The 27,756-nt window shown below is 58.9% G+C and overlaps 2 protein-coding genes and 1 pseudogene across 2 annotated transcripts in view; 2 read left to right on the forward strand and 1 right to left on the reverse strand.

Moving 5' to 3' along the window:
- LOC133755221 (sodium-dependent neutral amino acid transporter B(0)AT1-like) overlaps positions 1-941 on the forward strand; it is a 35,725-nt gene extending 34,784 nt beyond the window's left edge. Inside the window, 2 exon segments of the mRNA XM_062185430.1 lie at positions 33-231; positions 928-941. Of these exon segments, the coding sequence (XP_062041414.1) occupies positions 33-231; positions 928-941 (213 nt within the window).
- A 1,763-nt stretch (positions 942-2,704) lies between these two features.
- On the forward strand, positions 2,705-10,182 carry LOC133755222 (sodium-dependent neutral amino acid transporter B(0)AT3-like; annotated as a pseudogene).
- A 3,169-nt stretch (positions 10,183-13,351) lies between these two features.
- LOC133755223 (telomerase reverse transcriptase-like) lies at positions 13,352-16,891 on the reverse strand. The gene is given in 7 exon segments (XM_062185431.1): positions 13,352-13,489; positions 14,099-14,270; positions 15,222-15,418; positions 15,648-16,117; positions 16,243-16,362; positions 16,365-16,629; positions 16,706-16,891. Coding segments are annotated over 7 exon segments (1,548 nt in total).
- Positions 16,892-27,756: the final 10,865 nt, after the last annotated feature.

Consider the following 27,756-nt stretch of genomic DNA (forward strand, 5'->3'; position numbering starts at 1 on the left):
GTGTGCTCACCTCAGGCCTGGTTCTCCCCCAGGAGTTCCCCAAATCCCGGCAGGTCGGGTACCTGCCCTGGGTGTACGTGATGGTGGTGGTCATGGCCGGTGTGCCCAGCCTCGTTATCCCATGCTTCGCCATCTACAAGCTCATCAGGAGCCACTGCCAGTAGCCAGAGGAGCAGCAGGGCCTGGTCAGCACACAGTCCACAGCCTCTGTGAACAGGGACCTACTGAGGGGCCCAGCCCCAGGCTACATGTGTCTGCATGTGAGTGCATGTGTGCAGACATTCATGTGTATGTGTGAGCATTGCATACATGTGTGCACTAACCTGAATGTGTAGACATGTATCTTGTACATGTGTATATTCATTCATGTGTATGTGATGTTTCTCCATATGCATGCATGTCTATGCACACGTGTGTGTACATGTGAGTTATGTCAGCATTGTGTGCATGCCTGGACATGTATGTATTGTGTGCACGTATGCCTGTGTGCATACATGTGTATGTTTTATGGGTGTGTGCATATGCATGCATATGTGTGTACGTGCATCTGTACATATGTAGCTGTATATTTTGTGCACATGTGGACATGTGCATCGTGCTTACACGTATACACACACTGCTTGTATGCACATACATGTGTGTGCATCTCCAGGTGCACACGTGTTCACATACATGTGTGCATCTGTGTTTACATGTTCATGGCACACACGTCCACCATGTGGGCCCAGTCTCCTAGTCATGAACACGGTGCAGTATGCCACACAGCCCTGGGTATGTCCCCCAAAGTCAAGAGCTGAGGGGTGGGGAGGCTGCACCTGCTGCACCCCAGGTTGTCATGGATGGCCGTGGAGCCTGGAGCGTGGGCTGCTGACTCGGCCCCTACAGCCATTCTCATTTCCCAGCCCCCACCCTGTACCCTCCCCTTAGCTACAGACCCTTGACCTAGAGACCCCCGAGGTCAGGGTTTGGGCCCTTTTACCAGAAGCCCATAGAGCCTGTGGTGACATGGCCACACCCCCCATGCCCTGGCCCCTCCGCCCCTGGCTTAATGAATACTCACCATTTAATCATTGCTTCTGCCTGGCATGGACAGACACCCTGAGTGCAGCTCAGTGTGGCCCAGCCAGAGAAAGACAACAGCTGTTTTCTTACAGGGGCATTAACTGTGAATTGTTAGCCAGATGTTGGGAGAGAGGGTTACAGGGTAACTTGGCCCTGGCCCCTGCCACCAAGGATGTTGCATGCCTCCTGGCCCCCCTGGAGCCCAGGGCTGGGTTGGAGTGGATGGCCCTGGGACTTGGCACCAACCTCAGCCCCACGCTAGCTGTACCTGTGGCATCCGCTTCCACAAATGGCCACCTCCATGTTCTGCAGAAAAGCTTGGGTGCTTCCCTCCAAGCAGACTTTCTAGAATTCTCACAAGTTGGGCTGGGATGCTGGGGGGTACCCTTCCTCCCAGACACCCCGGCCTCAAGCTCCAGTCCTGCAGTTCCAGCCACCCAGCCCACCGCAGACATGGAGCAGGGCAGAGCTGGGACGTGTTCTGACCACTCAGCACTCACCCCTCCATTGCCCTGTGGTGCCCCTGGCAAGGCCTGGCCAGGTGTGCCATCCAGGAGGCTGGTGGTCATGTGACACCTCTGGAGCACAGTGCTGCTGCTTGGCATCCTTGTCAACGTGACAGACAGGCAGGTTCACGGACATCAAGTGTCCCCGTCTAAATAAACCACTGCATCTGCTGTTCTCTGTGTATGTCTAGACAGGCAAGTGTGTCCCCAGGATCGGTGTGGCTGGCAGTCAGCTCCACTCCCCTGTGGGCTGCAATCGGGATGCTGTCCACAAGGCCACGTGTTGTGGCCAAGACAGGCTGGGCATTGGGCAGGACTGTCTGCCTCCCAAAGGCCCTGTCCCTGTTGTGCTCAGTGGGGGTCACCTCAGGGACTCCTGTAGCTCTGGGGAGGGTGTGGGCTCCACTCTGAGGGCCCCAGGCTGGGCTAGGGAGCAGGTGCAGCCCCTGGTACAGGCCACATAGGACTGGCCAGGAAGCCATGTTCAGACTCCCGAGGTGTCAGGAGACAGGTGTGGCCTGAGGACTAAGCCCCCTCCTATGCTGCCCCAGAAGCAGGGAAGCCACAGCCACCACAGCCTCATGTGGCCAGGCAACAGCCTTTATCTGCTGACCCTGTCGGGAACTGTGTGGCATGGGGAGGTCAGGGGCTGCCAGGGTCCTGGGTGGAGGGTGGGGCTCCCTGGTGATGGATGTTCTGGGTCTTGAGGTGTCCACATCCTTGACTCAGCTTCACAGGCCACCTTGGCAAACCGAGGGTGGGGGAGGGGAGCGGGGACCTCTGACCCTGTCACCAATGAGCATGAGTCTGCATTACCTCAACATCAAAACACTTGTTACAGATAAATAACTAAAACCAACTCACCATGCCCCTGAGCATCCCCAACAGGAGCACACGGCTGTCACAGGGACAGCTCTCTCTGTGGTGGTACCAGCCTGCAGCTGACATTGGACATGCTTGTGGGAGAAGGGCTGGGGATGCGGGCATGGCCAGGCCCCAGGTTACCAATTAACCGGGCTCCACCAGCTTTCCTGTAAATAAACCAGAGGACGCGATGGAGGGGACGCTCTGGCTCCAGGACAGCAGAGGGTGCAGGTGCCGTGTGGTCTGGATGCTCCCTGAGCCACTGGACCGCTATGGCCCAGGACCTTAGCCCAGACCTAGCCATGGATGCGCAGGAGGATGAGAGGCCCTGGTGGGACAACAAGCTCCAGTACCTGCTCAGCTGCATGGGGTTTGCTGTGGGGCTGGGGAACATCTGTAGGTTCCCATACCTGTGCCAGACCCATGGTGAAGGTGAGCCTGCCAGCCACATCTGGGTAGCCAAGGGGCTGGCCTTCCCCACCCCTGACCCCTGGGCAGCACCACCATCCCAGGAAACCAGACACATGGGGCCCCAGGAAGAGCCCGGCCTTGGTGTCTGAGCCCCGGGGAATTCAGGGGCCCGCACACGGGGTCCCAGGCCAGCACACAGCTCCATTCCCAGCGGCGCTGCCCCTTGGTGTGGAGCCAGTCTCCAGGGGGCAATCACCCTGGTGTCCACGTTCATGGGGGCTGGCATATCCCAAGTCTCCTTGTGGGGTGACAGGAGCCCCAGGCTCACCAGCATCATGGATGCACCTGTGCTGCCACATGTGTGCACCAGCCAGGGGCTGCTGCCCTCAGGGCTGTCATTGCCCAAGTGCCCCCGTTTAACGAGCAGGCCTGGGATGCCCATGCCCGACCCTCTCCAGTGAGGAACCTGGGGAGATCCCCTCAGGGGCCAGGGCCTTGGGGACACAGAGGTCAGGGGAGGGGGCCTCTCATCAGGGATGCAGGTGAGGGAGGAGCAGCCGCCCCAACGCGCTGCTATGGCACCTGTTTCCAGATGCAGCAAGCATGGCTGAACATGCCGGAACATTCTGTCTTCTTACTCCCCTTCCTCCCCAGGCTGTGCTGAGGGGCGGTCTCACCCCAGCCACTCAGTGCCCATCACCCGTCACTTGGAATTTTGTAAAGAATACCTCCACATCTTGCATGGCCGCACTCACCCTCCTCGCTCCTGGGCAGTTCCAGGGTCTTCTGAGCTGGTGGCCCTTCCTCATCCTCATGCCAGCTCCTGTTCCAGGTGTCTGCTTGCCTGCTCCACCTGTCTACACTGGCCATGCCCACTCTGCCTGTCCACACTGGCCATTCCCACTCCACCTGTCCACACTGGCCACATACACTCTGCCTGTCCACACTGGCCATGGCCACTCTGCCTGTCCACACTGGCCACATACACTCTGCCTGTCCACACTGGCCATGCCCACTCCACCTGTCCACACTGGCCATGCCCACTCCACCTGTCCACACTGGCCGTGCCCACTCTGCCTATCCACACTGGCCATGACCACTCTGCCTGTCCACACTGGCCACATACACTCTGCCTGTCCACACTGGCCATGCCCACTCTGCCTATCCACACTGGCCATGACCACTCTGCCTGTCCACACTGGCCACATACACTCTGCTGGTCCACACTGGCAGTGCCTGCTCTGCCTGTCCACACTGGCCACTTACACACTGTCCACACTGGCTGTGCACACTCCTGTCTACACTGGCCACACACACTCTGCCTGTCCACACTGACTACACAGACAGCCTCTGAGTCTGCCCCACAGTGCCGCCCGGCTGGTTTATTCTCCCACGAGGCTGAGTATGCAGCTGGCAGCTATGCCAACCACACTCGGCCAGAACCAGGGCTGGCCGCCAGCAACACACCAGGTGCCCCAGTGGGGAGCAGAGGGTGGCCATCCCCTGACCTCTGTGTCCTGGCAGGGGCCTTCCTCATCCCCTACTTCATTGCCCTGGTCTTTGAGGGGATCCTGCTCTTCCACATCGAGCTCGCCATTGGCCAGCACCTGCGCAGGGGCAGCACTGGGGTGTGGATGGCCATCTCCCCCTACCTGGGTGGCGTAGGTAGGCCACCCCCTCCTCAGCTCCCCAGGAGGACCTGCTCTGCACGTGGTGGCACCGCTCCTCCCCTGCCATGGGATGCGTTGTCCTTGCTGTCCGCAGAGCTGGGCTGCTTCAAGGTGTCCTCTTTGTCAGCCTGTACTACAGCACCTGGGTGCTGTGGTACTTCCTCAACTCCTTCCAGCACCCATTGCCCTGGAGCTGCTGCCCTCTGGATGGCAACAAGATGGTTGAGGGCGTGGCCAGTGTGGCCAGGTGACTTCTCCTGGTCACTGGTCCTCTCTGGACCCAGGGGCCACCCAGATCCCCATCCGTTCACACACCAGGCCCTGGGTCTCATTTCCCCATCTCAGCCTCATAGGGAGGTGAGAGAGCATGGCTCGGCTGAAGGGTGGGGGCCACTCCATTGCAGGGTCAACTGTGCTGGCACCTATGGCCCTGCTGGCTCTTGGGGCAGGGTGTGCATGCCACATATGGGCTCTGCTACCTGTTCACCCCTAACATAAGTGGAAGGGGGCAGGGGGCACCCAGTGGGCAAAGGATGAGGGCCTCGGGGTCTCAGCAGGGTCGGGGCAGGGACTTTGGTCTGGGGTGTGTGGACTTGTGCACCTGCAGGAAATCCAGGTGCTGACAAGGTGGGAGTGTGGGGGAGGGGCCAACTGGAATCAGCTGTCACCTGGGGCAGAAGCGTCCAGCAGGTGTGGCACACAGGACCAAAGGGCTTCTCCTTGGAGTCTGCAGCGCTTCTAGACCATTCCATTGGTCCAGGATCCCAAGGGGGTTTCCAGGGCTGCTGACCACCACCAGGAATCAGCTGCACACCTGGGCATGAGGCTGTCTCTCCAGACACCCAGCAGTGGGCAAATGGGGCAGTGGGTGCAAATGCCCCTGCCCAGGGGCCTCACACAGCCAAAGCCACACGTGGGAGAGGGCAGGGAGCATACCCTGGTTGGAGTCAGCTCAGATCTGGTTCTAGGCCCCACCACCAAGTGCCAGCCATGCTCTGCTGTGGGCCTGATGAAGGCACAGCTTGCTGGCTGCATCACAGAACAGGGGAGCCATGTCAGCTGCAACGCCAAGCAAGCTCCCTCCTGGCACAAAGTCCTGAACGGTTCTTGGAATCTGTACAGGTCACACCTGGTTGTGGTGTGACCCAAAAGGGCCAGGGAACGTTCTGGAATAGCATCTGCTGTGTTCACATTCCAGATGCAGATTCTCCAGAATGTGCGGGTGTGGCTGGATGCAGCCACCCAGATCTTCTCTCTGTCCCTGGACTTCGGTGGACACATCGCCTTTGCCAGCTACAACCCGCCCAGGTGGGTGGCTGCCCCAGGATACTTGGCACCCTGGCGCTGCAGTGCCAGCCAGCAAGGGCTGAGCTGGGGACGGTGCTGTGGGACCTGCTGGCCTGGGGTGGGCTCCACCTGGCTTGTCTGTTCCAGGAGCTGCTGTGTGTGCCCAGCCTGACTGTGGCCTGGGGCAGGTCTGGGGCCCACAGGGTGCTGAGTGCAGCTCTGAGCCTTTCCACAAACGGTGAAGGAATAGAGTGAGGCAGTGGGGCGTGGCCCAGGCTCAGTGGGGCCCTAGGGGAAGGCCCCCATGTCAGGGTCCCAGGCTTGATGGGCAGGGGGCCCTGAATGCAGCCCCTGTGTGAGGGGCCCAGGCTCAGTGGGCAGGGGGCCCTCCCGAGGCCCTTAGTACCCCTGTGTGAGGGGCCCAGGTCAGTGGGCAGGGGGCCTTCCCGAGGCCCTGAGTGCCCCCATGTGCAGGAACAACTGTGAGAAGGATGCCGTGGTCATCTCCCTGGTGAAAAGCATGACTTCCCTGTAAGCCTCTGTTGCCATCTTCTCTGTCATGGGCTTCAAGGCCACCACGGACCACGGGCAGTGCCTGGACAGGTGAGGCTAGGCCACGCCATGGGCAGGGGTGGGGCAGGCATGCCACCATTCCTGAGGACCCTCACTGGAAAAAGGGTCTCAGCAGATGAAACTCAGGAGTGGATGGAGCTGAGGTTGCCCTGGGGGACATGGGCCCCGAGTCAGGGACAGAGGGGTGCCCCCTGGAACCTCTGGGGGGCTGCCACTGAACCCCGTGCGCCCGGGGCCTCCAGGATCACAGGAGGCCTCTTCCGCTCTGAGATGTGCACAGTGCATGGCCCTAAGGCAGCCCCAGTACGCCGATGCCGCCCGAGCAACCCTGAGGCCCTCCGCCCGGCCGTCCAGACATGTCTCATTTGGGGTGTTGGATGGGCTGCAGCCTCTGGCACAGGGAGCCCTGCTCCCGCAGAGTATGCATTCCCAAGAGGGGGCTCCAGGCACCCAAGGGTCCTGCTGAACCCGTCGGCACCCAGGACGGCCCCCACATGCAGAGCCAATGGGTGGTGCCTGTGCCAACCCCACACCGCTCAGAGGGAGGAGGTAGAGGACAGGCCAGCCATGGGCAGTGCTGCTGGAGCCGGTGCCCCAGGAGCACTGAGCATGTGTGTGCTTCACGTGTGTGTGTGCCTCATGTGCGCCTGTGTGCTTCCCATGTGTGCACCTCATGTGTGCCTCATGTGTGTGTGCCTCACCTCAGCGCCACCCTCACCAGTGTTGAAGGAGCTTCTCCAGCTCCTCCACCCAGACCCCAAGGTCAGGGTCCTGTCACATCTCAGCCTGACTCCCGGGGTTCCATGGAGCATAGCAAGTGGCGGACATGCTGCACCATGCAAAGATGCTTCTCTCTGTTCCAAGGCTCCCACTCCCAGGGTCTCTGCCAACACTGGGTGAGGGGACGCTGGGCCGGGGCTCCCACTCCCTGGGTCTCTGCCAGCACTGGGTGAGGGGGCGCTGGGCTGGGGCTCCCACTCTGGCGGCCATGCCCACACTGGGGGCGCTGGGCTGGGTGCCTGGGGCATCAGGATGAGGCTCGTACTTCCTCCCCTGGCCGCACTTGTCCCTACTCTGTGTGGCTGCGTGAGACCCTGCTTCATACAAGGCACTGACGCCCCTGCACTGAGCGTGGCCAATGGCGCTGTCATGCCTGGCACCCACCTGACACGCGGCTTCCTCTGTGAGGCACATCATGGCCTCCCGCATTTAGGACACTGGACACGGGGCCTTCTGAGCAGCCAGACCGGCTGCCGACAGAACACAGCAAACCTGCGGAAGACATGGCGCTTGAGCGACCCAGAAAGCTGACAAAGGAGGGCTGGGCTCTGCTGGGACCCCAGCCGGGAGCCTCAATGCCCAGATCAGGGCTCAGTGGACTGTGCGGGAGGGCGACAGGAGCAGCTATGTGGACAGCGAGCCCCAAAGCCGACCTCGGGAGCTGCATGACGCCGGGTGTGGGCGGACAGGGGCTCTCAGGTCACGGGGCGGGGGTTCTCAGCCCCTGAATGCTGACCTGCGAGTCCTGAAAATGGGAGGCTGGGCCCTTCAGCTGAGCTGCAGAAGACAATGCCCCTGTGCCAGCCCGGGGCTTGAAGGATGAGGCTGCCCCCTCCCGGAACAATAGTGCACACGGGTTCCCCACAGGAGCAGAGACGTGGGCGGGCTGGGCCCCCAGGGTGCCATGGGCCCTGTGCCTGGACACATCTGCTGGCTCAGGCAGTGGGTGGTAACACAGGCCCCACAGCTCCACCCTGTGTCCCCGCAAAAACATCCTGGGCCTCATTGATGAGTTCAACTTCCTGGAACAGAGCATCTACAGGGCTAGCTAGGAGGCCGTCCTCACACAGCTCAATGCCACACAGCCAGAGAGGCTGCCCCTGCTGCCCCTGAGGGTCTGCCACCTGGAGGACTTCCTGGACAAGGAAGTGCATGCAGGGCTGCAGGGCCACCCCGGGAACCCCAGGCACTGGGCCAGGCCAAAGGGCTGTGAGCCTGCCGGAGTCCAGTGGAGCCCTTGTCCAGTGGGGTGGCTTCAGGGCTGGGCTGATGGGCAGCCGGGCACAGATCCTGGCTCCAGGCACCTAGAGCCTCCTGGAGGGATGGTGGGCATGGCATCCCTGCAGGCACACCCCTGGCCCACACACGTGACCCACCTCCAGGTTGCAGAGTGCCTGGGGCCCCGGCCTTCATCGTCTTCATGGAGGCCATGCTGCCCATGCCGGGGGCGCCCATGTGGGCCGTGTTCTTCTTCGGGATGCTCTTCACCCTGGGGCTCTTGTCCATGTTCAGCAACATGGAGGGGATCATCACGCCACTCTTGGACATGGGGGTCGTCCCCACGGGGGTCCCCAAGGAGGCCCTCATGGGTGAGTGCACAGCTCAGCCATAGGGATGCCTGCCGCCTCCCCTACAGAGTTCAGGGGCACCAGGCCAGCCTGCTCCCTGAGGACAGCCCAGCAGCTCTGGGCAGGATGCAGGTGGACCTGCCCTGACTGTGGCCAGCTGAGGCCAAGCCCTCGCCCACCTCTGGCAGGCAGGGCAGGGTGGGGGAGAGGGGTAGGTGCAGGACTCCCATCCAGCCCCCTGCACCCCAGGGCTGGTCTGCCTGGCCTGCCTGCTCTCGGCCACCTGCTTCACGCTGCAGTCCAGAAGCTACTGGCTTGAGATCTTTGACAGCTACACGGCCTCCCTCAACCTCATCGTCTTTACCTTCGTCAAGGTGGTGGGGTCATTTACGTCTACGGCCTACAGCGGTGAGCTGAGGTCCATGAGGAGCCTGGGGGGTGGGGATGGCTCCGCAGTGCCACTGAGCCCAGCATCTGTGCAGGTTCTGTGATGACATCGTGTGGATGATAGGGCGGTGAGCAGGCCTCTACTGGTGTGTGGCGTGGCTTGTGGCCAGCCCTCTGCTCCTCCTGAGCATCTTCCTGGCCTACCTCATCCTGCTGGCCCACAGGCTGCCCAGTTACTGGGCCTGGAACCCCCAGCATGTAGGTCCTCCCATGGTGATCAAGGGGCCACAGTGACCTGCAGGGTGACCCTGGTGGGACCGGAGCCTCTCGAGGGCCTCAGAGAAGTGTCCAGACCCTGGAGACATTGGTCCTTCCAGCCCACACTTTCCACTTGCTGTGGGGACAGGCAGCCAGGGAAGCAACAATTCCAGTGTCTGGGAGAGGTCGGGAGGCAGACTGGAGAAGGGTCACTCCCTGCCCCGTCCACACAGGGGACCATGCAACACCTGGCCTGGGCCACCCCTCCCAGAGTGAGCACCGGAATCCCTCAGGGTCTGCCTGGGGGAAGTGAGAATTTTCTGCTTTATCCCTGGGGTCTCAGACCACACCTCACCTGTCCACAAGTGTTGGAGGCCAGTGGGTGGGGACCACGTGCCCCTGCCTGCCCTGAGGGCTTCTACCCAGAGGGAGACTCAAGCCCCAGCTCCCTCATCCCTGAGCACCCACCCAGGATGCTGCCCTCCTGTAGTCCCAGGGAGGAGTTGGGGCTGCCTCCACGCACAGGTGGTTGGGTCAGCCTCGCTCTGCCCAAGGCCTGGGGTCTGGAGCCCGGGGTCTGCCCCCTCCAGGCTGAGCTCTCTCTCTCTCTTGTGCCCCCTGCAGGAGCAGTTCCCCTCCAGACAGGAGAAACTCTACTCTGGCTGGGTGCAAGCCATCTGTGTGCTCGTGTCCCTGCTGCCCGCACTGTGGGTCCCAGGCATCACACTAGCCCGGCTGGTGGCCAAGTGCAGGAGGCAGCAGCAGGACACATGGCTGGACAGGAGCCTGAGGCTGCAAGACAGCAGGGCCCACTGAGGGGCAGGGATGGCCGTGGGTGACCTCATCATGTCCTCCCACCGACTCTGCAGGACTCTTGGCTCCCCATGTCTTGAGCCTGCTCTGTCTGGGGTCCACTCTGCCCTCAAATGGGAGGCCAAGTCCACTCAGGGGCACCCCAGGTCCTGGCTGCCATGGAAGGCCCTCTGTGTCAGTGCCACCCACACAGTCCCACAGGGCATGGCCCACACAGCCTCAAGCTGCAGCAGTGGACAAAGGGCAGGTGTGCTGATGGCAGGCCAGGCCCTGCACAGCTTCCCTGCCGGGAATCCAGCCCCAGGCTGACCCCCAAGTCCAGCTCAGGATAGGTGGCAGGGGTCATCTGCACACACATGAGGGGGCACAAGGGTGCTGGGAGCCCAGCCAGGGAGGACTCTGGGAGACACCACCAGTGTCAGCACCCATGCTTGAGGGCAGAGGCTGCTGAAGTCAGAGTTCCTACCATGGGGCCTCACCAGCTGCCCTCCCCCACCAAGCACCCAGGCAGTCAGCCCCCACCTGCCCACCCCACCCCTGCTTCCTTCTGACCACAGACCCTGGCCTCACACTGCCAGACCAGTACCCACAGAGCCCCTAGCCTTTTCCCGGTGCCCTGCAGAAACACACAGCTGGCCATGCCCCCTGTGGCACCCGAGAAGGCATGTGTGTGTTATCACCCAAGGAGCGTCTGTGCTGGGAGCAGCTCTCACCGCCACAGGTGTGACCAAGGCCCGGCTGCAGAGGAGCTGAGAGCTAAACACCCCCTCAGCCCCAGCACTCCATGCACATCTGAGCCCACAGTGGGGGAGGCCGGCACTTAGCCCTCCTTCGTGACACCTTCTCCCCACGCCATTCTGAGACAGGTGGCGGTGAGCATGGGGTGTCACACAGGGGAGCCCATACCACAGGTGGCATCCCAGGGCTCAGCCCCATCCTGCTCACTTGAATGTCACTGCTGACAGCAGCTCTGAGCAGACAGCTGAGGGGACAGGAGCTCGTGGGACCCACAGGCATCTGCCCTACCCTCAGCTCTGCCCTGCAGTGTCCCTTCAGTCGGCCCTCCCCTCACATGCTGTAGAGACCTCGTGGTTCACGACCTGCCCTCTGCACAGTGGACAGTGCAGGCAGGGGCCCCCCCACAGGGCTGGGAAGTGAGGGCAATGCTGTCCCAACACTGCCCTGTGGCCTGCAAACCCTACCATTGCATTGAACGGCTCCAGATCTGCCCTTCCTGACCACACCTCGCCTGGCCACTCCATGCCCAGGAGCTTGGCCTGGAGGGGCCCTCAGGGGCTGGTGGTAGTGTTGGAGCCAAGAGTGGTGGTGGTTCAGTGGCCAAGAGGGAAGGGGTAGGGCATGGGGACAGAGACCCAGTGGACACCTAGCCTCCAGAAAACTCAGCCATGGATGTGTGGGCAGATGGACACTCACACGTGAATGTGGACATGGCCTAGGGGCTACAGAGGGCAATGGCCGACCCATGTGACACCCCCATGGGCACAAGCCCTCGATGTGACATCTCTGACTGGCAGGGGCTGGCACAGGAGCAAATGCTGCCCTCATGTGGCCAGATGTGGCTGGAACAGAGGAGTCCACAGAGGGCCCCTCCCTCCTGGGCACCGTGTCCACAGGCAACAGCCCCCAGGGGCAGACAGGGCCACCACTGCCACAAGGTCAGCTGATGGGGACTACAGTTAGCACAACCAGCAGGGGGCGCTGGAGAGCAGGGCACAGGCATCTTGGTTTTGGGGGGCGCTATCCCTCACAGTCACAGCAGCCTCCACAGGTGACAGCAGTGAGCCCGCCCCCTGGGGGTTCTGCCTCTGCCCCCCCCCCCCATCAGGAGCTGCTCATTGCTAAGGGCAGAGCTCGGGCAGCAAAGAGGCTCATGCTGTTTCACCTGTGGGGATCCCGCAAAGCAGCCACTCGACATTGCATCCCCTGTTGGCACGGGCTGGAGTCCTGGCTGCCCTGCTCCCATCCAGCTCCCTAATGGCCCTAGAAGGCAGCAGAGGGTGCCCAAGCACCTGGGCCCCTGCTACCCATGTGGGAGACCCGGATGGAGCTCCGGGCTCCAGCCTGGTTCAGCATTGGCTGTGACAGCCACCAGGGGAGCCAGTGGATGGAAGCTCTCTCCCCCCCGCCCTGTCGCTCTCAAATGAACCAATAAACCTTTGAATTATGAAAGCTCAGTTTTTTCAAAGTTTGGCATTTGGTGAAGCCTGAGAACCTGAGTGACAGCACAGCAGGGCCTGGGGTTCCCCATGGGCACATTGGCTTAGTCACAGGACAGTCTGGGGTCCCCTGGGCATGTCAGCTTAGTCACCAGGACAGGCTGGGGTCCCCTGGGCACATCAGCTTAGTCACCAGGACAGTCTGGGGTCCCCTGGGCACATCAGCTTAGTCACCAGGATGTCTTTTGGAAGCAGCAGCAAAGGGGCACATCCTGTGCCATAAAACCCGGCATGAGGCACCAGGAGCCCTGTCTAAGGTCCATGTCCATGGCCCCAGCTGTGACATCCTGGTAGGTTCTGGAATTGCTCACAGCAGCTGGCATGTCACACAGGTGCCAGCTTGGCCAGGCTTCAGGCTGCCCAAGCCACCCCTGCAGTGGGGACCACTCCTTCACCAAGATCCGGCCCTGATGCTGCCCTTCCTGTTCTCAGTTGGGTCCTTGGGACACATCCGGTCCCCTGCACGCTGGGGCCTGCCTGGGGAAGGGGGCTCCCTGCTCATCCTTGCCAGGCACTAGGCAGCGCCACACTGCCTGAGATGCGTGGCTCCAGCACGTGAACAAGACTCCCCCACGGCAGCCATGCCTCCACCTGCCCTGGCATCTGAGGACGGGAGGGGAGCCCACATGCACTGCTGCTTCCCTCGGCAGCCCTGGATCACGTGGGGGTGATGAGTGGGCCTGGGGTAGGACACATGCTCACAGGCCCACGGCCCACAGCCAGGTCTCCCATGAGCTGCCTTCTGGCTGTTAGTGGTAGGGTCGTGAGAGGTCTCAGTGGTGGACTCTGCTCCCCTGAGGACAGCAGGGAGGGGACTGACCTGAAGGAAGAAGGCCCCAAGGACAGGCCCTGCCCTGTGTCACAGATGAGCCCTCCCCCAACAGCGATGTGCCCGGCTCCTCCAGCCTCAGTCCAGTAAGGTCTTGAAGTCTGCGTCAGGGCTGGGTCAGCTGCGGTCTCCAGGGACTCCTGGTGGAGCCCAGCACAGAGGCACCCAGCAGGCCGGGCCACTGCGCCTGCTCATAGTTGAGCATGCTGAACAGTGTCTGGATGCACGAGGTCCAGGGCTGGGCCTGGGGCATACAGGATGCAGCCTCAGGGGGGTTGCAGAGTGGCAGACAGCCCCAAGCCCACCCAGCTTCCCAAGGTCCTGGGAAAGCCCAATGTAGAGTCAGCCCTCAGCCCACAGGCTGGGACCTTGGGGTTCCTGTCACTGTACCCCAGGAACCCTCGCCTGGCAATACACGTGACCCTCAGGGATGCGAGGCACCCATCCACCTCCACCTGAGCAGCTGCCTGGGGCTGGGGTCTGCAGCACCCCCACCTACAGAGGCCAGGTCCTTGGCGTGACCACAGCAACATTAACTGATGACAAAATCACACCACCGTGGCAGAGGCACCAGCAGCCATGGGGGCAAAACCACAGAAAGAGCCACGGGGAGCAAGGGGAGCCACAGGACGAGTCCCGGGGTCCTCAGGGGGCAGCAACAGCTGTTTTTCCCACCCCTCCACGTGATGCCATGGCAGAATTCTGAGGGCCCTAGCCAGCTGCCCCCTGTGGGCTCCCAGGTCCAGCTGGGCACCTCCCTCAGCTCCTCGTCCACTCACAGTAGGACCCATCTTTGGGCACACAGGCACGAGCCCGTGAGCTTTTGTATGGAGTGAGATGGAGGCCGGGTCACCTTCTCCCTGCAGAATGTTCTGGCTCTCACCATGGAGTCTGTGTTCACGATGGGCTGCAGGCCTCTGGGCTTGGGGATGAAGTGCAGTCTGGCCGAGGTCAGGGCCAACCTGGCCTGCTGCTGGACCTCTGCGTCCGACAGCTCCCACAGCTGCACCCGCTCCAGGTGCCGCCTGTAACACACTCGGGCCCGTGGTCAGGGCCGGGGTCAGGGCCGACCTGGCCTGCTGCTGGACCTCTGTGTCCGACAGCTCCCACAGCCGCACCTGCTCCAGGCACTGCCTGCAACACGCCCAGAGCCAGGGTCAGGGCCGGGGTCAGGGCCGACCTGGCCTGCTGCTGGACCTCTGTGTCCGACAGCTCCCACAGCCGCACCTGCTCCAGGCACTGCCTGCAACACGCCCAGGGCCGGGGTCAGGGAACCTCGGTCCCCGTGGACACAGCACACTCTGCAGTGTGGGGTTGGGGCTACAGACGCCCTTGCCCACCACAGACACCTCCCAGGAACCCCCACACGGGGGCCCAGGGCTCCCATCCCACACCCGGCACAACTTGGTGTAATCAGTCCTGATCCCTCAGTCTGACTCAGCAGAACCAGGAGCCAGCATCTCCGCCACTCAGGCCCCATCCCCTGATGCCACCCCACCAAGGTCATCCAGAGAGGATGCCTGTTCCCCCAGGTGTCCCTGCAGTGACCCAAGTCCCTCAGAAGTGCCCTGAGGGGACTGAGCCCAAGCATGAGCATACAGGGCCACCGTGGGCCAGCACAGGGCCTCCCCGCTGTGGACCAGCATGGGGCCTCCCCTCCACAGGCCAGCACAGGGCCTCCCCTCCGCGGGCCAGCATGGGGCCTCCCCTCCACAAGCCAGCACAGGGCCTCCCCTCCGCGGGCCAGCATGGGGCCTCCATGGGCCAGGATAGGGCCTCCCCTCCGCGGGCCAGCACAGGGCCTCCCCTCCGCAGGCCAGCACAGGGCCTCCCCGCTGTGGACCAGCATGGGGCCTCCCCTCCACAGGCCAGCACAGGGCCTCCCCTCCGCGGGCCAGCATGGGGCCTCCCCTCCACAGGCCAACACAGGGCCGCTCAGCCTGTGGGGATCTGAGACACGGACACCACACACGTACCTGAGGCCCACACTTTGCAGCCTGCTCCAGACGCTCCTGCAGTAGAAGAGGAGCCGGTTCTTCTGGAACGTGGTCTCCTCAACATAGAAGAAGGACCTGAGCAGCCCCACCATGCAGGCGTCCAGCAGCCACAACAGGAACCTGGCCAGGATCCCCTCCCTCAGTCGATGCTCCATGGCCCGGGATGTTGCCACGCCCTGGAACGAGGCAGACCCCACAAGTGCACCCTCACAGGGCAGCCACGGCGGGAGTGCAGGGCACAAGGGACCCCTCACAGGAAGTCTTTATCCCTGCTCCTCTCCCCTGCCCAGCACATGACCCAACGTTCCCCACCCCACCCTGTCAGCACGGGACCTTCCAGTCCAGTGAGCGCGGGGCAGCCTCACTCACCACCCCCTCACCTCCTGGCTTGGCATTGGCCGACGCCCACTCACCTGGGCTCCGCACCCTCACCTTCCAGGTCAGCTCCTGCAGCAAGAGCTTGGAGTGCTTCCCCAGCGAGATGAACTTCGTGTTCCTCAGGAAGCAGCGCTCCTTGTGCCTGGAGCCCCAGAGGCCAGGGAGCACCAGGCGGCGTATGCCCGCAGGTATGCGTGCACCTGCCACGCTGTGCTGCTGCAGGAACCGCACCAGGCGCCAGGAGCCCGCGTCCTTCCGGGGGTCGGCGGCCGGCCTCGGGGACCACACCTGCGTAGCCGGCCCCCGCAGCATCCGGAAGAGCGCGCCGTATGGGCACCATGCGTGGTTCGCAAGCAGCTTTTGGAACAGGGTCCGCATCCTCCAGTAGCGCGGGGACAGCCAGCGCAGCCTGAGGCTACCCCCGGACCTCGGCGTCCAGCCCAGGAAGATGCCCGGAGGCGCCGGGCTCCCGCTTGCAGTCCACTCCCTCAGATGCCCTGGAGGGCGTGGTCTCCGAACACTCGGCAGGTGTCACCGCGCAGGCCGCAAAAGGCCCGCGCCCCGAACTGTAGGCGGGTGAGCCCAGGGGCGCCCAGGTCTCGCCACCGCTGCTGTTCCGAACCCGTCGCGTGGACGCGGGGCCCGTCTGGATCCCACGCGCGCGGTGCAGGGGGCCGGGTCTCGGCTACGGTGCCGAGCTCGTACAAAGGCTGCCCGCACACCTGGTAGGCGCAGCTCGGGCCACCAGCAGGTAGAGCGCGCAGCGCGCCAGCAGGTGCACGAGCACGTCGTCGCCTACGCGGTGCAGCAGCAGCCCCCACGCGCCGCTGCCGCACCGCGTCTCAGTCACCGTGTTGGGCAGGTAGCTGCGCACGCAGGTGGTGAAAGCCCAGGGCGGGCCGCCGTGGGCGCCGTCCAGCAGCGCGAAGCCGAAGGACAGCACGTTTTTCGCGCCGCACTCGCAGAGCCTCTGCACGAACCTGGCCACCAGCTCCTTCAGAGAGGACACCTGCAGGGAAGGGGCCTGAGTCCCCGGGCGCCGCTCTGCCTCCGCCTCCCCGAAGCGGGTCCCCTGGGCGGCCCACCTGGCGGAAGGAGAGGGCGGCGAGGGGCGGCTGTGCGTCCCAGGGCACGCACAATAGGCACTGGGCCACCAGAGCGCGGAAGGCCGCCGGGTCCCGGCGCCGCACGAACGTGGTCAGCGGCAGCACCTCGAGGTAGCGGCTGCGCAGGAGCGCGCTCACGGCTCGGCACTGGGGCGCGCGTGGCATCGAGGGGCCGGAGCCCGGCGGCCGGGCCTGGAGATCCGGCCGCCCGCGCGGGGGCTCTGGCAAGCTGTGCGCGGGCTGTTAGAGCCCCACGTGCCAGGACCCTATCCAGTGGCTCGCGCACGCCGGGCGGCCAGGCTCCCGCCGGTGCGCTAGCGCAGGGTGCAGAGGCGGCGGGCCTGGGCTGGGTCCCCGTGGAGGAGGCGGGGCGCGGAGGGGAAGGGGCTGGGCCCTGCTGGGCGGGGGCCAGGGTCGCGGAGCAGGGTCCTGAGCCGGTGCCTGCGCTCCGCCCACTGCCCTCCTTTTGCTACGCGGGGAGGGGCGCCCTGGAGGCCGTTCGCCCTTCTGGAGCTCAGGCGCTGAGTGTCCCGTGGCTCTGGGGTCATCAACCACGAGGCGGGGGCCCTGGCGGGCGTCTGGGTCCTACCCCGCGGCTCCGCACCTTCCCAGATGCGTCGGGGCCTAGCGAGATCAGGAGGGCGTGGACGGACCCAAGGGCTCCAGACCGTGACTCACTGCCAAGGGTCTGGGAACCTCGCCAGTCTCCGTGCCCGCGAGCACCGCGGGGTCGACCTAGCAAAGACGGGAGCGCCAAGCCTGTGCTCAGCCAGGACACCTGCAGGCGGCCGGGAGTGGTCGCAGAGAGCAGCATGGCCCACGGGCTGTTGGCGTTTGAATCTCTGGAAAGCAGGAGACACATGGGGCTCCAAGGCCCCTCCACGCTGGGTGTGCAAGCACTAAGTGCTCATAAACTAGCCCTAGCTGGCCGGGATTGCTGTTATCGGTGGTGGTGGCGGTGGTGGGCGCCTGCGGGGCCACCCTTGCGGGCGCTTTCTGCTTCTCCTGAGTGCCCGCTGCCCCCGATGGCCTCTCTCCCGGTGCACGCTATCTCCTCTCCCCCGTGTGTCCGCTGTCCCCCGATGCCTCTGCCCCGGGTGCCCGCTGTCCCCCGACGGCCTCTCCGCTGTGTGCTCATTGTCCCCCAATGGTGCCCGCTGTCCCTCGACGGCCTCTCCCCCGGTTCCCCATTGCCCCCTACGGCCTCTCTCCCAGGTGCCCGCTGTCCCCCGACGGCCTTCCCCAAGGTGCCCTCTGTCCACCGACAGTTGTCCCCCGATGGTGCCCGCTGTCTCCTGAAGGCCTCTCTACCGGGTGCTGGCTGTCTGCTTTCTCCGAAGTGCCCGCTGTGCCTGATGGCCTCTCCTCCAGGTGCCGGCTGTCCCCTGATGGCCTCTCCCCCCCCCCGGGTGCCCGCTGTCCCCCGACGGAATGTCGCCCAACGGCCTCTCCCCTGGGCGCTCGCTGTCCTATGATTGAGCCCGTTGTCCTGCAATGGCCTCTCCCCCGGGTGCTCGCTGTCCCCCAACGGCTTCCCCCGGGTGCCCGCTGTCCCCAGAAGGCCTCTCCCCTGGTGTCCGCTGTCCCCCGACGGCCTCTCCCTCAGGTGCCAGCTATCTCCTCTCCCCTGGGTGCCCGCTGTTCCCCCACAGTTGTCCTCCGATGGTGCCCGCTGTCCCCCGATGGCCTGTCCCTCGGGTGCCCACTGTTCCCCGACAGCATCTTGCCCGGGTGCCCACAGCCCTCAATGGCCTCTCAACCGGGTGCCCACTGTCCCCCAACGGCCTCTCCCCTAGGTGCCCACTGTCCCCCAATGGCCTTCTTGCCCGGGTGCCCACAGTCCCCAACGGTCTCTCCCCTGGATGCTGGCTGTCCCCCAATGGCCTCTCCCTCAGGTGCCAGCTATCTCCTCTCCCCCAGGTGTCTGCTGTCCCCCGACAGCCTCTCCCCTGGGTGTCCGCTGTCCCCCGATGGCTTCTCCCCCTGGTCCCCTCTGACCCCGATGGCCTCTGCCCCGGGTGCCCACTGTCCCCAGATGGCCTGTTGCCCAACAGCTTCTCCACTGGGTGCTTGCTGTCCCATGATGCAGCCCATTGTCCCGCGATGGCCTCTCTCCCAGGTGCCCACTGTCCCCAGATGGCCTGTTGCCCAACAGCTTCTCCACTGGGTGCTTGCTGTCCCATGATGCAGCCCATTGTCCCGCGATGGCCTCTCCCTCAGGTGCCCACTGTCCTGATGGCCTCTCTCCCAGGTGCCCTCTGTCCCTCAACAGCCTCTCCCCTAAGTGCTCACTGTCCCACGATGGCGCCCACTGTCCCCCAACATCCTCTCCCTCGGGTGCCCACTGTCCCCCCGATGGCCTATCCCTTGGGTGCTTGCCGTCCCCCAGTGTCACCCGCTGTCCCCCGACAGCCTTTCCCCCAATGCTTCTTTCCTGGGTGCTCCCTCCCCCAACTGCTTCTCTCTGGGGTAACCACTGTCCCCCAATGGCCTCTTCCCCAGTTGTCCACTGTCCCTAGACAGTCTCTCCCCCGGGTGCCCGCTGTCCCCCAACGGTTGTCCCTTGATGGTGCCCGCTGTCCCCTGATGGCCTCTCCCCCAGGTGCCAGCTATCTCCTCTCACCTGGGTGCCTGTTGTCCCCTGACGACCTCTCCCCTGGGTGCCTGCTGTCCCCAGATGGCCAGTCACCCAACGGCCTCTCCACTGGATGCTTGCTGTCCCATGATTGAACCTATTGTCCCGCGATGGCCTCTCCCCCAGTGCCCACTGCCCCCAACGGCCTCTCCCCTGGGTGTCCGCTGTTCCCACATGGCCTCTCCCCCAGGTGCACACTGTCCCTGCACGGCCTCTCCTCTGGGTGCCCACTGTCCTCTGACGGTTGTCCCCCGATGGTGCCTGCTGTCCCCTGATGGCCCCTCTTCTGGGTGCCGGCTATCTCCTCTCTCCTGGGTGCCTGCTGTCCCCCGCAGGACTCTCCCCCAATGGTGTCCACTGTCTCACGTTGGTCTCTCTCCCAGGTGCCCACTGTCCCCTGACGGCCTCTCCCCTGGGTGCCAGATGTCCCCCAATGGTTGTCCCCCTATGGTACCTGCTGTCCCCCAATGTCCTTCCCACAGGTGCCCACTGTCCCCCAACAGCCTCTCCCCCAATGGTGTCTGCTGTCCCACGATGGCCTGTCCTCTGATGCTTCTCCCCTGGGTGCTCCCTCCCCCGACTGCCTCTCTCCCAGGTGCCCGCTGTCCCCCGATGGCCTGTCCCCCAGTGGTGTCTGTTGTCTCCAAACGGCCTCTCCCCTGAGTGCTCGCTGTCACCCGATGGCACCCGCTGTCCCCCGATGGTCTCTCCCTCAGGTGCCCACCCTCCACCGACAGCCTCTCCCCAGGTTTCCCGCTGTTCCCCAATGGCCTGTCCCCCCATGGCCTCTCCCCTGGGTGCTCGCTGTCCCATGATGACGCCCGTTTCCCCCAATGGTTGTTCCCCCATGGTGCCCGCTGTCCCGACAGCCCCTTTCCTGGGTGCCAGCTGTCTCCTCTCTCCTGGGTGGCCGCTGTCCCCCGACGGTGCCCACTGTCCCCCGACAGCCTCTCTCCCGGGTGCCCACTGTTCCCCAATTGCCTCTCCCCTGGGTGCCTGTTGCACCCAACGGCATCTAACCCGGGTGCCTGCTGTTCCCCAATGGCCTCTCCCCCGGGTGCCTGAGTCCCTCAATGGCCTCTCCTCTGGGTGCCAACTGTCCCCCAATGGTTGTCCCCCGATGGTGCCCACTGTCCCCCTATGGCATTCCCACAGGTGCCCACTGTCCCCAGACAGCCTCTACCCAATGGTGTCTGCTGTCCCCCGACGGCCTGTTCCCCGATTCTTCTCCCCTGGGTGCTCGCTCCCCTGACCACCTCTCTCCCGGGTGCCCACTGTCCCCCAATGGCCTCTTCTCCGAGTGACCGCTGTCCTGACGGCCTCTCCCTGGGTGCCTGCTGTCCCCCCACGGTTGTTCCCCAATAGTGCCTGCTGTCCTTTGAAGGCCTTCCCACAGGTGTCTGCTATCCCCCAATGGCCTCTCCCCCGATGGTGTCTGCTGTCCCCCGATGGCCTGTCCTCTGACGTCTTCTCCCCCGGGTGCTCATTCCCCCAACGGCCTCTCTCCTGGGTGCCCACTGTCCCCCGATGGCCTCTCCCCCTGGTGCCTGCTGCCCCCCGACGGTTGTCCCTTGATGGTGCCTGCTGTCCCCCAATGGCCTCTCCGCCAGGTGCCCGAGTCCCCTGATGGCCTCTCCCCTGGGTGCATGCTGTCCCACGATGGTGCCCATTTTCCTCCAATGGCCTGTCCCTAGAGAGGCCCGCTGTCCCCCAACGGCCTCTCCCCCAATGGTGCCCACTCTCCCCTCCCTGATGGCCTCTCCCCCAGGTGCCCGCTGTCCCCCAATGGTTGTCCCCCAATGGTGCCCACTGTCCCCCTATAGCCTCTCCCTCCCCCAGTGGTGCCTGCTGTCCCGACGGCCTCTCTCCCAGGTGCCCATTGTCCCCGATGGCCTCTCTCCTGGGTGCCCGCTGTCTCCTCTCTCCTGGATTCCCACCATTGCCTGACAGCCTCTTCCCCCAATGGTGCCTGCTGTCCCGACGGCCTCTCTCCCAGGTGCCCATTGCCCCCAATGGCCTCTCTCCTGGGTGCCCGCTGTCTCCTCTCTCCTGGATTCCCACCATTGCCTGACAGCCTCTTCCCCCAATGGTGCCCGCTGTCCCCCATGGCCTCTCTTCCAGGTGCTCACTGTCCCCCATGGCCTTTCCCCTGACTGGGCCTGCTGTCCCCCCACGAACTCTCTCTCAGGTGCCTGCCGTCCCCTGACAGTCTGTCCCCTGGGTGCACGCTGTCCCCTGATGGGCCTGTCCCCAGGTGCCCTCTGTCCCCCGATGGCCTTCCCACAGGTGCCCACCATCCCCAACAGCCTCTCCCCTGGGTGCTCGCTGTCCCCGATGGCGCCCACTGTCTCCCGACGGCCTCTCCCCCAATGATGTCTGCTGTCCCCCGACGGCCTCTCCCCCGGATGCCCAAGTCCTCAATGGCCTCTCTCCCCGGTGCCCACTGTCCCCCGATGGCCTCTCTCCCCGGTGCCCACTGTCCCCCGATGGCCTGTCCCCGACAGCCTCTCCCCTGGGTGCCCAATGCCCCTGATCACCTCTCCCCTGGGTGCCCGCTGTCCCCCAATGGTCTCTCCCACGATGGTGCCCGCTGTCCTCCAGTGGCCTCTCCCCCAGGTGTCTGCTGTCCCCCAACGGTTGTCCCCCAGTGGTGCCCGCTGTCCCTCTATGGCCTCTCTCCCGGGTGCCCACTGTCCCCCAATAGCCTGTTCCCCTGGTGCCTGCCATCCCTCCATGGTCTCTCTCCTGGGTGTCCGCTTTCCCCCAGTGGTGTCTGTTGTCTCCAAATGGCCTCTCCCCTGAGTGCTCGCTGTCACCCGATGGCGCCCGCTGTCCCCCGATGGCCTCTCCCTCGGGTGCCCACTATCCCCTGACGGCCTCTCTCCCACTTGCTTCAAGTGTTCCATGAAAAGAAATTATTTCAGATCTGTCACGTCACATGCCTCAGTTTCCCTACATTTAGAGTATTACATGTCCTTCTAGTTCTAACATTCTCTCTTCCCCTGTCTTGCCCACTCTCTCCTCATTTGGTTTCAGTATTGATCCACACATTCATTTTTGATTAGAGATGACAAGTTTGTAATTCACACCTTTCATTTTCACAATACAGCTTTTAGGGTTAAATCATTTAGACATTCCTTAAGTGGAGAAAGTCATTCTGACTCTGAAGATCAACAAAGATTTGAAATTATACAGTTAGCTCAAATGAGAAATTACTTTTAACTATTCATTAACTAGTTTATTTGAATATACCCTTAGAAATTACGGAAACTCAAGTCAGAAATTCTCTCTGAAACCAGATGTTACATGAGGGAACATAATAAAGTTCATGGAAAATTCAATAAAAGGTTAGTTTATTCCGGTGCAGTTTTTAAACTTATGCAGCTTTTTTTTTCTATTTATTTATTTATTTATTTTTATTCTTTTTATTATTTAAACATGACAGATCTGAAGTTATTCTTGTATTCAATAACTGATGCAGGTCCTGCATCCTCTATCCCTTACACTGGAAATTCTGATTCAGTAGATTTGGGCTGGGATTTAGAGCCTGTCTTTAAAAAGTAAACTAAGTGATCGCTCAGAGACTTACAGCTCATAGTGCTACTTGTCGTCTTTTGGATAAATCCATGATCAACTTGATAAAGAAAAAATGGAGGGCAAAAACCTTAAGACTTCCTCTTCTCTACTCCTCTTTTATAATGAGTGTGGATGGATCCTACTCCACTTTGAGATAGTTAGGATTATAGAATCACATATTGAAGAGTCATGATGTACCAAACACCCCTCATGACAGATGCTCGTCCAGTCTCTCCAGTTATTTCAGACGTGTGTTTTCCTACCATTTTATTGGTAGGCATGCGTTAGACATGAGTTTATTATACATGCCAAATATGATATCAAGCTCAGAGCTGGCAGTCAATTAATGTTTGTTGAATGAATAAGCTTGTCTCTTAACAAATCAAAGCAACTGCATACTAAAGCTTGTTCAAGAAAAGTGTACTTTCAATGGCATTTGTAGCTGGTATTTTCATGTTTTCTTTCTTCTCTCACTTTTGTTCCAGTTTTCCATTGACCTTGGACTAGTTCTATCAAGCCCTGACTCTTCAGAGAAAGAGTATTTTCAGTCTGTTTTTCCAATTATAATAGTTTGGTACATTCCTTTCATACGTAAAACGGCTTTTGAACTAGAAAGTTAGAAGCCAAAATAACTTGATTTGAAAAAGCTCAATGGGAGAGGAGTTTTAACAGGTGAAGTATAGGAGATATTTTTAGGGCATTGACACTCTTCGTATGATGTGTAGCATGTAGTGGATGCATGACACTGTGAATTTAAGTACATGGAATTTTATAGGATGCAGAATAAACTTTATTACTACATTTAAAAATAATTTAGGATGTTGTGATCTTAGGAGGGATGTAGAATACAACTGTGTTACAAATGTGTGAAATAAGCTTACTTAAGGGGAAAAAAAAAAGAAATTATTGAAATTTGTCAACTAGACTCTCTAGGAAGTAAAAGTGACCATGAATTAAAACCCCAAAATGCAGTGAATTATTACCAGTTGGTTATTGAATTTTGCAACTGATTTTGTGGGCAAATGGAGCCGCAGAGGAGCTGAGGGAATACACCTGTCATCTGGGCACTCAGAAAAGGGAACATCCATATTTTTCTGTAACTTGAATCCCTGCAGGGAAATCTTGTGATGTTTCTTCCCAGAAGCACAGACTGTGTCGCTTCTCTGAAATGAGGTTCCTGGTTCAAGGTCTTTCCAAAATTTAGTTTCTTGTGCATCTTCAGGCAGTGTGGAAGTCCACCATGGCATCCTTCTATCTGACAAACAGTCATCATTGCTGCATACATTGTGCCCTGGGGGATGGATGGGCTCTCGTGGCAACAATGTTTGTCCCTACTGGGAAACTGCATCTGAGTGGGAAGAGACTTTGTGGGGTTGTGGCTGAGTTTAGGAGCATGAGGAACACTGGCTACATGTGTCACTACAGTGTCTGCCATACAACCCTTGCCAAATCCTTGCTTTCCCAGGAGCACTACTCAAAACTGCCAGGAATTCTGCATGCTCAGCACAGGACCAGCTCCTGAGGTCCTGGCCCCCCTTTAATGTAGTGATGTCATTATACCATTGCATGTGCTGGGTAGATGCTTCTGTAGACAGAAGGAGGAAGATTCTCACTTATTTCTGATGCTCACTGTGGAGGTCATGCATAAATCACATCTTTCTGAGTACTCACTGTTGAGAAGCCACCCCAAAGACACCATACAAATCTGTCATAAAGATCTAGAGTATTGGAAATGTCACATCAAATATCTCTGCTGTCATAAATTTCAGACAATACTAACCTTTATTAGGACAGTATACTGGATATTAAGGCAATTTAGAGTGTGAAGCAAGTTTTGAAAATTGGAGGATAAAAACCTGGCCAGTAAAAATGCCTGCTTTCAACAGCTTAACTGTAACCACCTCTGTGAGTCTTATCCTTGTGTTGAATACTGTCACTCTTTCAGATAAATAAATAGCTCTTTATAAAAATCTCTCCTGGGGCTGGTGTTGTGGTGCAGCGGGTAAAGCCACCATCTGTTATACCAGCTGCACTTTGGCTGCTCCACTTCTGATCCTGCTCTCTGCTAATATGCCCAGGAGAGAACTGGAAGATGACCCAAGTGCTTAGACCCCTGCACTCATGTGGGAGACCCAGAAGAAGCTCTTGGCTCCTGGCTTCAGCCAGGCCCAGCCCTAGTCCTTGTGCTCATGTGGGCAGTGAACCAAAAGATGGAAGAGCTCTCTCTGTCTTTCACTCTCTCACTGTGTAACTCTGCCTTTCAAATAAATAAAAATAAATCATTAAAAAAGAAACATCTAGAAAGAAAGAGAGAGAGAGAGAGAGAAACCTCTCCTTGCTAAATAAACCATTTGGAAATATCCCACTTTACAGGGAAGTTAACTTTGGCAGAATTCTTTGTCAAATGAAGTGTGTCGGAAGTAGCATAAAAAGTACAAGAGGATATTGGTACAAATATTGCTGCACATGCCCACTGTAACCAATACACACTGGTATTCAGGCATGTGATGAAGACATGAAAGTGTTAGTTAAGATGGACACCAGTGGTGCTAAATGGTGGTGATTATATTCAGGGTTAGAGTGTAAATCTAGGACTTATTTTATGTTATAGGTGCTTATACTGCAAGCATGCAGATTGTATAGGTTCATGAGGCAGGATTATGTATGCCCAAGATCTTTGTCTGAACTCCTTTAGCTGAATAATATACATAAAAGTGGAAAACTGCGATTATTTCAACTTTATCATTCAGCATTGCTTAGGGTTTATAAATCATGTGTTTACAAACCATTTATTGTTTGTTTATAAACAATCTGTGCAAAACAGTTTAATGGAAATCTTAATGGAATTGGCCTAATAATCAAGTTGACATGAAATAAATGGATACCTAATATTCAACTTAACAGATCATAAAATTCAGTATATATACAATATTTTATTTGACTTTTTTCAATACTGTTAAATAGCTTTCTGAGTATATTTTCTGCACATATTTTGTTTGATTTGTGTTTTTACTTTTGAATGATACTGCAGGTGGCAATTTTAATATTCAACTTCTTTTTAGGACTTATGAATTTATTTGAAAGGCAAAATTATAGAAAGGGGGAGAAAGAGAGAGGAATCTTTCATCTGCTGGTTCACTCCTCAAATGGCCACAATGGCCAGGACTCAGCCAGGTTATAGTCAGGAGCCAGAAAGTTTATCTGGGTATCCCATATGGGTTAAGGGGCCCATGCACTTGGGCCATCTCCCGCTGCTTTCCCAGGCACATTAGCAGGGAGCTGAGTCAGAAGTGGAGAAACTGGTTTTGAATTGGCACACATATGGGATGTCAGCATTGCTGGCAGCAGCTTAATCCACTGTGCCACAATGCTAGCTCCCACATTCAAATTCTAATTCTTCACTGGCAGCCTAGACCTTTGTCTACTCACAATATACCTTGGTTGCTATTGCCTCCCTCTACTGTCATCAGTACATGAGATACTGCACTCCATCTTTTTCATTTCCAAAATTATGACATTAAATATCTAAACACCACCTTTCTATTCAGTCAGGGACCTAGCAGAGGGAAGCCAGAACCATGAAACATGGTTCTCTTAAGTAGCAACCAAAATGTTCTCATTTTCTAGAAAATTCCTGCATAGGTTATTAAATACATCCTCACATTGATTTAATAAAACTTATTTTCCAAAATTATGCAACATGAGGGGTTTAATGTGTACAAATCATGCATGGTATGGTGGTTTTATTATTTTGCAGATTAAGAGTTGTTCAAGGAAAGAAATCCCAGCACAGGTTTGGTAAGGGGCCAGCACAGTGTGACAGATTTTATGGAATATTGGGAGTTTACTCTCCTGAGTGGGAGATAGGTCACAGCCAGCTGGGCAACAATGAAACCTTAAGTAAAGATAAAGATATAAACTCCTATCTATATGCTGTCAATAGTTTTAAATTGTTCCTGAAAACAAAATGGTCCTATAAAGCTACAAAGCATTTCAGAGAAACACCTACTGGGACCAGCCTGAAGAATGTCTCACAGAGCTACTTTTTTAAAAAAGACTTATTTATTTATTTGAAAGTCAGAATTACACACAGAGAAAAGGAGAGGCAGAGAGGTCTTCTATCCTCTGGTTCACTCCCCAGTTGTATATTTAGGATAATTCTTTGGTGACTCTCATTTTCATTTGAGTTACCATGTTTGGTTTATCATTCTTGTCAAAGAGTGGTCAGTTTCCCTATATGTAGTGCAGCAGAAGTTTCAGCAAGGTAAATATAATTCAAAGTCATTATTTCTTTTTTTTTTTTTTAGAAGATTTATTTACTTGAAAGTTGGAGTTACACAAAGAGAAAAGGAGAGGCAGAGAAAGAGGACTTCCATCCTCTGGTTCACTCCCCAGTTGGCTGCAATGGCCAGAGTTGTGCCCATCTGAAGCCAGCAGCCAAGGTCTTATGGGTCTCCCATGTGGGTGCAGGGGCCCAAGGACTTGGGCCATCTACTACTGTTTTCCCAGGCCATAGCAGAGAGCTGAATCAGAAGTGAAGCAATTGGGTCCTGAACTGGCCCTCAATATGGGATTCCGGCACTGCAGGCAGTGGCTTTACCTGCTACACCACAGAGCCGGCCCCCAAAAGTCATTATTTCTAAAGCATCCTGAAGTTATTCATAAAAACCTAATATGCATACTATAGAATACTGGTTCTTCAACATAATGTATAATTACATGTGATATATAATATTACAAATAATTGATTCATGCCTTGATTATTTTGTGTACTAGAAGAAAAGAAATATTTATTGATGGATTGTGATTTAACTGCTTT

The sequence above is a fragment of the Lepus europaeus genome, unplaced genomic scaffold (genome assembly GCF_033115175.1).
Source record: "Lepus europaeus isolate LE1 unplaced genomic scaffold, mLepTim1.pri SCAFFOLD_3_1, whole genome shotgun sequence".
Classification (NCBI taxonomy): domain Eukaryota; kingdom Metazoa; phylum Chordata; class Mammalia; order Lagomorpha; family Leporidae; genus Lepus; species Lepus europaeus.